The sequence below is a fragment of the Cydia amplana genome, chromosome 14 (assembly GCF_948474715.1).
Source record: "Cydia amplana chromosome 14, ilCydAmpl1.1, whole genome shotgun sequence".
Lineage (NCBI taxonomy): Eukaryota > Metazoa > Arthropoda > Insecta > Lepidoptera > Tortricidae > Cydia > Cydia amplana.
This window is the reverse complement of record NC_086082.1, coordinates 15,875,506-15,888,309: the sequence shown is the minus strand read 5'-3', so window position 1 is coordinate 15,888,309 and position 12,804 is coordinate 15,875,506. Positions and strand designations below refer to the sequence as shown.

Below are 12,804 nucleotides of genomic sequence, written 5' to 3'. Positions count from 1 at the left end.
ATTATAGTACATTACATACCTAGGGAGGTGAATTCGTGAATGCTCCAGATCGCAGGTGTTTGTGGCCCGAACCGAAGGTGATATTATGCGATCTGGGGCTTTACGAATTACCGCCCGTGGAAGTTTTACGTCTTGCCTTAGCCAGGAAGGCTTACGACTTACGGGCCTAGAGTGACGTAAATAATATTAACTACTTTTGTAGAGTCGGACCAATAAAAGTCTGCAGCGGATTTGATAGCCCACGCAATTAGGGCTTGCAATTCGAATATTCGAATATTCGAATTTGTCGAATATTCGACCTGTTTTGATATTCGAATATTCGGCCGCTCAGGTTTCGAATATTCGAATATTTTGTATTACTATAAAAAAATCTATGTCATCCGCTGTAGTTACACTTTCTGTGTGTTTTACGGATATTTACAGTGAATGAGGAACGGTAGGTACCCAAATATGAAGGAAATAATATTTTTACTGAATTCCTCTCGATAGACTTCGTGAATACAGTGAAACCTAACCTAACTCAATTTAAAAGAAAACTAAATCAAAAAGTATGTTATTTTTACGGTGCGTAAGTTTTAAGTTAAAGGGTCATTCTGTTTATTCAGTACAAGCGTACGTTAAGCGAATTTTTGAAGTCTAAACCTTGCCACTTATCGCAATTCTCAAATTTAATCATACCAAACCTGCCCAACTTGGTAATCTAACCATGCACCTTTAGCTGACGAATAATCCACCCAGTACTCAACTAACTTTTTCCCTTAAATATTCCAATATTATATAATTAGCCGACCATTACGAATAATAACTTGCCAAAACAAATAAAGTGAATAAAGATTCAAAATACAATGAAATTAAAGGCCTTTTTACAGGCCTCTGAGTGATTACAAGTTAATTTAAATTGGAAAAAAATTACCTACTAAAAAAAATATCTTACATACACTAGGTGTTTGGATGGTTAAAGTTATATTATTTCACGCAACGACGAATTTATAATAAGTTTTATCTAGAAATATTAAATACGTCTAATTTTGGCGTTTTACTTGTTTTGTAAATGTGGGCATCTTATAAATAGTAGGATGATAAAATCTAGTCAATTAAGTGGATTTCTGCCAAATATCCTTCGTTTTAGCAATATGTGAAAAAAGCTTTTGAATAAAACGATAATAAACCGATTTCTCGTTCCTTTTCTTATTTTTTATAATATTCGAATAATTATTCGAATATTCGAATACGTCGTCAGAAAAAGTCGAATATTCGAATATCTGAAAGTTTCGAATATTTGCAAGCCCTACACGCAATGCAAGTGTTATTTATACGTCATAATTTTATAGAAGTTTGACGTTTTAAATAACACTTGCTATACGTGGGCTATCAAATCCGCTGCAGACTTTTCTTGGTCTGACTCTGTATATTGAAACAGATTTTAATTTTCTTTTCCATTTAAAATGTAAGTAGGCGTAGCTTCAGTTCTTTGGCTTTTTAGACATTTGAAACTCTTCCAATGAATAAAATTGAGCTAATACTTTGATTGAAATTCAAATAAAGCAAAGTTGGAGTAAAAAGAGAACCCCAATACCTAAAGCCTTTAGGATTAGGAGTTGTGATGTTTGAGTTACTAACTTACTTACATCCCCATCTTGAAGCAGAAATACTTGTATAATTTAAATTAAGTTTTTAATGAGTCTGGAAATGACGTAATGATTAATTTACAAACAAGATATATACAGTGGTATTACTAAAAGAAATAAAAAACTAGCTTAAATCTAAAATAGGCCCTTGAGGCATTGTACCAAGGATGCTGGCGACATTTCCTCGCTGTATCGCAATGCTGATACGTTGTGCAAGGTAGCCTTCGGTCACCACAGTTACGTCAACCAGGCGCTTCGCGATTTCTGCGAACAACTTATGCGCGCTGGGACCCCATGGACCTAGAGTTATTAGAAGGAATTAAAGATATGGTGCGTCGTCGTCGATGGAAGAGCAGAGGGGCTACCGCGAAAAACGAAATTCGCTAATTGCGGGGATATTTCTTTTTTACTCTAGTATATAGATATTTAATTGTTTGTATGTTACTGTGTAAGGTAGGTATTTAGTTGCCGGAAAACTAATTAAATAATTATTTATTTTTTGTAAAAAAGTTTCATTGCGAAGGGAAAAGGACTAAGATTTGACATTATTCTTTGTCTATAGTGTCTATGCCTCGATTATTCTCTGTCTATAGAGTCCTCAAACAATTACATGTTTTGGTAAAAGGAACATTATGTTTTTAATATAAAGAAATGGCGGAACGGTATAAAATGGTCTATTTCCTCGCGTGCAGCACAGAAGTAGGGCGACAACAATACGCGCTGCCAATTAGCGAGATTAGACGCGGTGACCAGCCTTTACAAAAGCTACAGACTCTTCCTTCAAGTTCTTAATACTGTTCCACTTCACGATAAACCGTTGAAACGTTTCAGATAAAATTTGATATGAAGATAGTTTGTGGCCCGGGAAGGACATAGTACCTACCTACAGTTTTTTTTCTGGAAATGTCCCGCCAATACCTCCTGGGTTAATTATACATATAGTACTCTTGACCGTGCATCACAGAGCGTACTATCTTAAAGGTCGCCTGAAAGGGTGTGCACGACGATAACTGCCTACCATCAGGCGATTCGTCTACTCGTTTGCCTTGTATCATAAAATATATACCCATATAAATAGAGAACGAAAAGATGATTCACAAAACACGTGGTGCGTGGTCACCCTACCCACTCGGGGCTTAGCGTCGCTCGTTATATCGAAAACCGTAAGAGCTTTAAGATTCTCGCATTGTCCGCCCAGCGTGGTCACTATCTATACACTATGTTTAATCCAAATGGGGCAGCGTGGGAGCGTAATTATAAGAAATTGCGAAATTAGATGAATTTAGGATCCACGAGGCTTTGGAAAGTGAAAGATATTAAATTGATTTTCAAATAAATCTTGCGAATACGTTTTAGCAAATAACATGATGAAATAGTCCCTTATTGTCATCGGCTATAGTACCTAATTGTTCCATAATAATTTAGCATCTGTTTCTTATATTTAAGACTATCTAGTTTCCACAATAAGATGACTGTTATTTTATTACAAATTTCACCGGGTTTGATTACCAGTGCCCTATTTATCAAAAGCTTGTAACTTGTAATACAAGTGGAAGTCCCTTTCTAACAAAAGCTGTCAAAAAGGGCCACTTGTATTACAAGATACAAGCGTTTGATAAACAAGCTTGACGTAAATTAATAAACATATCAAACAAAAAGTGAAAAACTTTTGTTGCTGTAAGTATAATAATGTTTTTCTACTCCAGCACTTAAATGTGTCAATTAAATGACTGACAGTGATATCTAAAGCAATGTCATTTGAATGCTTTGTCTATAGGCTCATAAGATGACTGCTAGCAGTCATCTTATGAGTATAATACAACTGCTTTATTTTTTTTAAAGATACAAGTTCCGATCATCTTGATTGAAAGAGGTATGTTTTCATTTACAATAATAACTCTTTTTTTTTTTAAATAATAACTCAATTTTTTTTAAATAATAACTCTTTTTTTTAAATAATAACTCTTTTTTTTTAATAATAACTCTTTTTTTTTTTTTTTTTGCTGCAGCTGTCATAGAAAAAGTAATGTTTGCAACAGCTCATAATTGGTTCTTAAAATTCTCGGGTCTTTTTTTACAAAACTCGACTACGTCTCGTTTTGTAACTTCGACCCTTGAATTTTAAGAACCCTTATTATATCACTGTTGCATAAACTACTATTATTAATACAAAAATAACAAAGACTCTTCTTACTTAAGTAAGGCCCAGTCGCAATTTAACTCAAAGACGGCATATTATTTATGTCGGCGGCCGATCGTAATATCCGCCTGCCATTGGCGTTACTTCCTAAGTCACACTTTTATACAAAATGGCCGCTTGCGGGCCTGTGGCGTTACATCCTAAGTCGCACTTATACAAAATGGCCGCTTGCGGCCCGTGGCGTTACTTCCTAAGTCGCACTTATACTAAATGGCCGCTTGCGGTCCTGTGGCGTTACTTCCTAAGTCGCACTTATACTAAATGGCCGCTTGCGGTCCTGTGGCGTTACTTCCTAAGTCGCACTTATACTAAATGGCCGCTTGCGGTCCTGTGGCGTTACTTCCTAAGTCGCACTTATACTAAATGGCCGCTTGCGGTCCTGTGGCGTTACTTCCTAAGTCGCACTTATACTAAATGGCCGCTTGCGGTCCTGTGGCGTTACTTCCTAAGTCGCACTTATACTAAATGGCCGCTTGCGGTCCTGTGGCGTTACTTCCTAAGTCGCACTTATACTAAATGGCCGCTTGCGGTCCTGTGGCGTTACTTCCTAAGTCGCACTTATACTAAATGGCCGCTTGCGGTCCTGTGGCGTTACTTCCTAAGTCGCACTTATACTAAATGGCCGCTTGCGGTCCTGTGGCGTTACTTCCTAAGTCGCACTTATACTAAATGGCCGCTTGCGGCCCGTGGCGTTACTTTCTAAGTCGCACTTATACTAAATGGCCGCTTGCGGCCCGTGGCGTTACTTTCTAAGTCGCACTTATACTAAATGGCCGCTTGCGGCCCGTGGCGTTACTTCCTAAGTCGCACTTGTACAAAATGGCCACTAGCGGGCCTGAGCGCGATATCGACTTTTAATCGTAGTTCTTCTGCTTCCGCCACGAATTCCAACTCTCTTAGAGAATATGCGAGCAGTGTCTTCAGGAGGGTCATGGCGTATCTTTTACCTGGAAGAAAGAAAGGTAATATTACTCTTCTTTCACTTATGTTTAATATCTTTATAGAGTCTGTAGCTAATTTCGTCGAGTTAGCTAAATGATCGTGTTCGTAATAAATGATGCGTCTTTTGAACTCCAGAACATACCAATACAAGATCTTTTCCCGTAGCTAAACGGCAGAAAAGCCGCGGCGGCGGCGGGCGCTGCGCCGTCCAGCCATCGTTCGGGTTTGAACTCCAACGCGTCGGGCCCCCAGTTATGTCGGGAGCGCCCAGCGCCTATTGCATTCACGATGCATGATGCGCCTTTTGGGATAGTGCAATGCTCTGAGAAAGTAGAAATTCTGTTAAAAATCTTATCGGAATATTTTTAAAGATCACATGATAGCGAACTATATTGCAAACTACTAGTTTATAGTTATTTTTAAATTACCTGCCGAATACTTACTGAGCTGTAGATCATGTGTTGCCTCTCTTGCCACCATCGGCAAGGGCGGATGGAGCCGAAGAGATTCAGAGATGACCGCCTCACAGTACGTCATGAGTGCCAAGTCTTTCTTCTCTACTGCCCGTTTGCTGTCTCCGAATATTGACTGCAGTCTGAAACAACAAATTCAAATTCATACTATTCATTTTATTCACAAAAAATATTTAACATTTGTACTTCGAAGGTATAATCAGAACATCGCTCAGGATGGACTGTGGAGGGTCTTCTCTTTCTGCGATCTCTAATTCGTGGTGGCCACTCAAAAACTTTTCAGCTATAGCTGCCATCGGTTCTACACCTGTGTCCACCCACTGTAGAACTACCCCATAAGCATGTCAATTGAACATTTCTCTTGGATCTCCTCATTCATATTTCGCGCCGATTACCGTTCAAGTGACTTTGATCTTTATGAGACTGAACTAAATCTTACTTGTTGTTATTATGACGTCAGCCGTAAATGCTTTGGATACGGAGACCTTGGTCACTCTTCACATTTCAGTCTATAATAACAGTCTACACAAAAGAAAGTTTCCTTAATAAGTGTAAGCCTTACTCAGCATACATCTTCCCTTGCACCCGAGGATGCCTGCCGATCATCAGAATGGTATACATGAGGGTGGTGGCCGTAGTCTCCTGTCCCCCCACTATGATCGTGTCTACCTCTGCCCGGATTTGATCGTCGGTCATGGAAGGATCAGCTTCACTCAGTTCGAGGATAATGTCGAGGAATGAGCGGAATTTTGTTTGATCTTCGTCTGAAAATAAATAGTACAGTCACGCTTCGTGGTTAATTGTTACGCCATTTAGGGTTCTAGCAAAATTGGACATTCCACAGCGTAAGTATGGAACAACCAATTTAGCTAGGACCCTAAATGGCGTAACAATCCCGTGTGGTGACTGTACATTGTGTATTAAGGGCGGTAAACAAGAATTTGCAAATGATTGTGAGTTGAATCCCGAAGTCGAAGGCGTGTGCTTAATTAACACGAGTTCGTAATTCCTGTACCGCCCGTGGCACACGGCACACTTTTTAATTATGACGTACATAACAGCTCTAGTGAAAATTTAAGCAATCAATATTAAGTTACCTATCTGATGTTCTTTAGAAATGCCATTCTGTTTTATTGCGATAAATTCACTCCTCTTTTTCGCTATTACCTGTAAAGAGAAATAAGGAAATAACATAACACAATAAATTAACAATTTAAAGGCATCTATTTGGCCTTAGGCCCTAAATAAAAACTCTTTGCTGTGATGCCAATTTTTTTTTCTCCGAGTAATGTGACGTGTTAATGTCACGCTCAAGTCAGTTCGATATGAAAATTCTCCCACAGTAAAGCTGTTTTAATTTGTGCGATATCTAATGAAAATTATGCTTAATCCGTAGTACATTATGGTTAGTATGATTATTATGTACCAATTGTGGCAAGTGTGGTGTGGTTCCGGCAATATACCACTTTTAGTGTGTGCACAATGTGTTGTGTTGAAGCAAGTTTGTGATTGTTAACATGGTTTTCCCGAAGCATCTGGACTCTGGGTTTGGACCGCCCGGCGACTCAAAGAAAGGTCAGTACCTAACCCGACTCATGTCTTGCTAACATAGTAAAAATCGTTTTAACGGTTAGTTATACTTATATAGTTTCCCATTCAATCATGGGAGGGCGGGGCGGTCAAACCCGATAAATCAAAATATTAAATTCGACGCATGTCACATAGTTCTAATTTTATAAACCCTTTTACTCGACTTATCGGGTAGACCACTCACCCCTCGCATTGAACTCGTGACGTATAGTAAAGTTCAATACAGATGTATAAAATGCAAACTTGCTTACCGTGTTTGAAACATTGTGCAGTATTTCAACACATTTCACCAACTCCTTGTACATAGGCGTCATCTGGTACACCCAGTCGGGATGCATAAGTAGGTTGACGCCTCTCCTTACCAGCAGTTCCAATGTTCTACTGAAGGCCTGGTAGTACTCTGGGGTCACTAGTTGGTCTAAGCTTGGGAAGCCGAGCGCTGTTTCTGTAATGAGAACAGTATTAAATATTTAGTATTAAATATTTATCCTTCAAGATCAAAAATTACAGCAGCCAACAAACAACTAAAAATGTCGTACTTATCTCTTAAAAAATAATGAACTTTTACGAGGGTGCCTAAAGATAAAGATAAGATAAAGATGAAAGATAGTTTATTCAAGTAGGCATAGGTATTACAATGCGCTTATGAACGTCAAATAAAGCTACACCGGCTCCAACCCTACACCTCTGCCTCGAGAAGATTTAAATCCCCCCTCAATTGGAGGACAGTATCCCAATATGGGACCGGCAACTAGCACTAGATGCCAATCGTTCGCTCCGTAGCTCGAACACTTACGGCATATAGACTCCAGCGTGGCAAACGTCAGGTATTTCTCCATGATGTCAAACGGCGCGTTCCCCACCTCGCCCTTCAGCTTGTCCACCATCTTCTGCGCCTGCGCGTTGAACACGCCCTGGTAGCCGTCCACTATGGGACCCACGAATGTACCCGCTAGCTTCTTTATGTTTTTCTTCCATACTGGCCCTAGACAAACAAATCAATGTTAAATAAATTAAATAGTACAATAAGTGGAAACAATCACTTTAAATCATTTTGAATAATTATGATAGGATCTTATTAAAACGACGTGAGTGACGCGAAGATACGCTATTTTGCTTGGCTTATGTATTGTGTGAAGGTACGGAACTCTCCATTTATGCGTGGTCCGACACGCACTTGGCCGGTTAAATTGAGTAAGGTTCATTTATTATTTTAAGCCCCACTTGCACCATCCTACTAACCCGGGGTTAAGCGGTTAAACCTACCCAGTGTCAAATTGCACTGGTAACCATGGTACATAACTCCAGGTTCAACCGGTTAACCCCGGGTTAGTGAATGGTGCAAGTGGCGCTAAGTAGCCGTACCACTCGCCGTAACAAGCCCCTCGCCGATCCAAATCCGACCGATTTTGTAGAAGAATGGCTTCTCAATGAACGCGTTGGTCACTTGCTTCACAGAGTCCGGGTCGCTTATGACTGTAAAGCGAATTATATAAACTATTATATACCTGAGGCACTAGCCACTAATGTGCCAAAGAGAATTTTCAAATAAATTTTTGTCAAAAATTTCATTTTTGTTACAAGCTTTTATCGCTGTCTGTATTTCTTTCCACAGGCAACTAATACCCATGGCGACAATTCTAAAAACATAATAAGGTTGCGTTTTGCGTTGTTTTATCACAGAGTTCCTATGGCTACTTCGTGTCCCCATCATCAGATCAGCTCGATATACGAGGGGCGTTCAAAATATTCTCGGTATTGATATCTTACGACCTCTTCTAAAATTTCTTTCGTTACTGGCCGCTAAGGTTTATTCATTGACATTAAAAAAAAGTATAATTCGAACCGAGATGGTCTTTTGTTTTTCTGCAATTGCTGAACAAACATGAACATCATGTGCGAATTGACAATGTTAACTAAATTAGAACATCGATGCGTGATAAAATTCTTGACAAAACAGGGTAAAAATCAAAAAACCATAAAAGAGGAAATGGATTGTGTTTACCGTGAGTCTGCTCCTTCTTTATCTACCATTCAAAAGTGGTCAAGCGAGTTTAAACGCGGAAGGGAGAGTATTGAAGATGACCCTAGACCTGGCCGGCCTGTAGTAGCTACTTCACAAGAAAATATTGATAAAGTGGAAAAACTTATATTGGAAGATGGTCGAGTGAAGGTAAAATCTATAGCACAAGTAACCAATCTCTCTATTGGTACCGTACATGATATTATACATGACCATCTTAATATGTCAAAAGTAAGTGCAAGATGGGTTCCGCGAATGCTGACTCGGCTTCAAAAAGACATGCGTGTAGCTTGTTGTTCCGATTTTATTGACCTGTGCGGTGAAAATCCTGATGAGGTGCTGCAAAGAATAGTTACTGGAGATGAAACCTGGGTTCATCATTATGACCCAGAGAGTAAACAAGAGTCCATGCAGTGGCACATTAAGGGTTCAGCTCATCCCAAGAAGTTCAAGGTCATCCCTTCAGCTGGCAAGGTCATGGCCACGATATTTTGGGATTGTGAAGGAGTATTACTAATCGATTATAAAGAAAAAGGTGTAAATATCACAGGACAGTACTACGCTAACATTCTACGTCAATTAAAGGATGTAATTAAAGAAAAGAGGCGAGGAAAGTTAACCAAAGGTATTCTGCTTCTGCATGACAACGCCCCCGTCCATACTGCTCATATTGCCAAGGCAGCTATTGTTGAATGTGGGTTTAAAACTGTTACTCACCCACCGTATAGTCCGGACTTAGCCCTCAGCGACTTCTTTTTGCTCCCCAATCTTAAAAAGGATCTGCGTGGAAATAAATTTTCTGACGATGAAGCATTGAAGGCGGCAGTGGAGGAGCATTTTTACACGAAAGATAAAAAATATTTTTACGAGGGATTAAAAAAAATAATTGATCGATCTTTTAAGTGTATGAACATAGGGGGGGAGTATATTGAAAAATAAAAATATCAAACTTTTCGTACTTGTTTGTTTTCATTCTCATACCGAGAATATTTTGAACACCCCTCGTATATGCAAATTTTCAGCTTCATTGGAAGTTGGGAAGTGGGTCAAATTTAATTTGCGAGATTTGACCCTTACAAACATACCAACGAGTACATACATTAGTTAGAGTACATTGCAAGTTAATAAAAAGCTTGTAAAATTGCAAAGTTCCCATGATATTTTTTGTTTTCTGCACTTTTTTTTTCTTTACAAAAATAATATTTAAAAATTAAGATAATTAGTGGACTTACCTACAACAGGTATTGGTCCGAACCAAAATATGAAAGGTTTTTGTTCCTTGTCACTCTTCTCTGACAAATCCAATATCATGCGGTAGATGGCTGCGAATACAATAATTTTTAACCGACCTTCAAATCTCAAAAGTACGAGGTTATCAATTCGGTTTTGTTACTCCATATCTCCGTCATTCATTACTGGGCCGGTATTAAAATAGTTATTTTCGATACAAGTGCGAAAGAGGAAATTCGAAACGAGTGGCGATAAACTGTAAAATTTTTTTACACTACATATGGGGCTACTTTTCCGCACTAGTGCTGAAAATAGCACTTTTCGTGCGTATGTCGAAACTTTAAAGTGCCATATGTACTGTAAAACGTTGTTCGATACACGTGCGAATAGGTAATTCGCAACTCGTGTCGATTTAAAACACCCTTCGGTCGTGTTTTAATTTATCGCCACTCGTTTCGAATTTCCTCTTTTTCGCACTTGTATCGAAAATAACTATTTTGATTGTATGTATATGCATACAGATTGGTCCCGTTTTTGTCAAACCCCTGTTATGATGATGGAATCCAAGAGGAATCGAGGGAACTCCTCAAATCTTAAAGGCGTATAGAAATTTTTGTATTTTCATCAGAAAATCAAGCATTTACATGCAATGATTTACGATATATTTAGTGATCTTACATTCAGTGGATGTGGCAAGCCTGAGCGCGTTCCCCACAATCGGCAGCGTCGGGTAGCAGGGCAGGCCGGCGAAGCAGGCGCGGGCGCGGCGCGTGCGCAGCCACGCCACCGCCCACGCGCAGAGGAACGCCGCGCATAAACACGCTAGTGTGTAGTACATTGTTGTTCTAGAAAGTAGAAAGAGAAGTCAAACTAGAGGATCGCATCTCGTTTTTAATCAGGCTGCGTTTCCGCTAGAGATTTGTGAGGATACGTATCAAGAGATTTGTTTGTTAAGAACCAATAGAACATTGTCTACGACTAAAGAGAGGCATTTGAGTTTTTCAATAAAAAGACACATCAAGATTGATTGCCCTTTGTCTAATGCTAAAAAACCGGCCAAGTGCGAGTCGGACTCGCGTTCTAAGGGTTCCGTACATTACCCAATTTTGAACAATGCATTTTTTTTATATGTGAAGCGCGAGTGAATTGCCTTTAAAAAACCCGTAGGGGTCGGATCAAAAACTAAGTAATTAGTCCGACTCACGTTTGACTGCATATTTCTAATAGGTTTTCCTGTCATCTATAGGTAAATAACTATTTTGTAAAAAAAATCATAATGTTAGACCCAGTATTTTCGGAGATAAAGGGGGAGGCGGGGAATGGTAATTTTTGGCTATTTTCTTAAATAACTTCTAAACTATTTATTTTAAAATTCCAAAAAAAAATTTTGGGACTCTCAAAATGAGCTCTTTCATTTGATATATAACACGATATAGTTTAAAAAACATTTTTTTTCTCATTTACCCCCCAAAAGTGGCCTCCATGTTTAAAATTCATTTGTTTACATAAGATGTCCGTCTTTGGGTCACGAATTTACATATGTGTACCAAATTTCAACTTAATTGGTCCAGTACTTTCGGAGAAAATGGGCTGTGACAGACGGACCGACAGACAGACGCACGAGTGATCCTATAAGGGTTCCGTTTTTTCGTTTTGAGGTACGGAACCCTAAAAACGAAGTATACAAATAGGTATGGTACCGTCGGGTATGGTACGTCTGCAAACGATGCTATTAAGCTTAGTGCCTCGCTAAGGCCCTTTTATGGTGGAAATATTCACTCTCCTCGGGTGAGGTCTTGGTAGCTCAGTTGGCAGGTCATGGAAGCTATTTCGAGTCTCGCTCGAGACAGAATTTTTTCACTTTTAATTTATTTCTAAGCTTTATAGTTATAAGTTTTACGGTATTTTGTATTTTGACTCGCCGCTTCGCTTCTACATATCGAATGGCTCCTCTACACGATGGGCCAAACCCGGCCACTCCAAGGGACGCAGCCATGCGGTAGAATGAGATAGCAATATCACTTGCTCCCTCTAACGCATAAATGCGTCCCTTGGAGTGGCCGGTGTTGGCCCATCGTGTAGAGGAGTCATTCAATTACCTAGCACAGGGGTTCTCAATCTGTTTTTTCGACGGAACCCTTTTGGAAAGCGAAATAGTTGATGGAACCCTACAATACGGTGGCGGCATAGTAAAATTTTTCGAGGCGACTAAAGCATAGTGTTCTAAATTCTTGCGGAACCCCTGCAGGGGTGTCGCGGAACCCTAGGGTTCCGCGGAACACACTTAGAGTATGGCTGACCTAGCATATAATATCGCATTCGCATTGCCATATATTGAGTAAGATAAATCAGTACTCACAGACGTTAGTCCTCGACGCAGTATGAGCTAGAATTAAGGCTCGCGGCGCATAATCATTGTGTTGAGTGGCTAAGTGAGCTAAGTGCTTAATGATCGGCTATCAGGAAGTCGACTGAGGAAGGATTAGCAGCAGATCTTGTGTCTACTCTTTGATAATGGCCGTTTACAGGAGGCAATGGCCTCGGTTGAGAGATGCGAGATGTCGAGGAGAACATTCGGACATTCAAAAGCATTATTGTCCAAGTTGAAGTGAAGACCATCGCCAGGCGTGGCTCACTCAGCGATTTCGTTGCGTCCCTACAAGTACCTACAAGTACATGCGGCCCACACCAATTTTGGTGACTAGCCATAGTAGTTGC

General features: G+C 39.7%; 1 protein-coding gene across 1 annotated transcript; it reads right to left on the bottom strand.

Moving 5' to 3' along the window:
- Window positions 1-4,582: 4,582 nt before the first annotated feature.
- On the bottom strand, window positions 4,583-12,581 carry LOC134654193 (cytochrome P450 4C1-like). The gene is made up of 11 exons (XM_063509649.1): window positions 12,446-12,581; window positions 10,765-10,931; window positions 10,089-10,178; window positions 8,199-8,309; window positions 7,630-7,818; window positions 7,085-7,278; window positions 6,341-6,410; window positions 5,806-6,007; window positions 5,214-5,365; window positions 4,913-5,092; window positions 4,583-4,775 (listed from the first exon to the last, which is right to left on the bottom strand). The coding sequence occupies exons 2-11, from the start codon at window positions 10,922-10,924 to the stop codon at window positions 4,621-4,623; spliced, it is 1,503 nt and encodes a 500-aa protein (XP_063365719.1). The 5' UTR covers window positions 10,925-10,931; window positions 12,446-12,581; the 3' UTR covers window positions 4,583-4,620.
- Between the last annotated feature and the right edge of the window lie 223 nt (window positions 12,582-12,804).

Excerpts from the sequence above, each read along its gene's own strand:
- LOC134654193 (XM_063509649.1), bottom strand. The coding sequence starts at position 10,924 with ATGTACTACACACTAGCGTGTTTATGCGCGGCGTTCCTCTGCGCGTGG. Across the intron at positions 10,179-10,764 it reads GCTTGCCACATCCACTGAAT|CCATCTACCGCATGATATTG; the intron begins GTAAGATCACTA and ends TTGTATTCGCAG. Across the intron at positions 6,008-6,340 it reads TTCTAAAGAACATCAGATAG|ACGAAGATCAAACAAAATTC; the intron begins GTAACTTAATAT and ends ATTTATTTTCAG.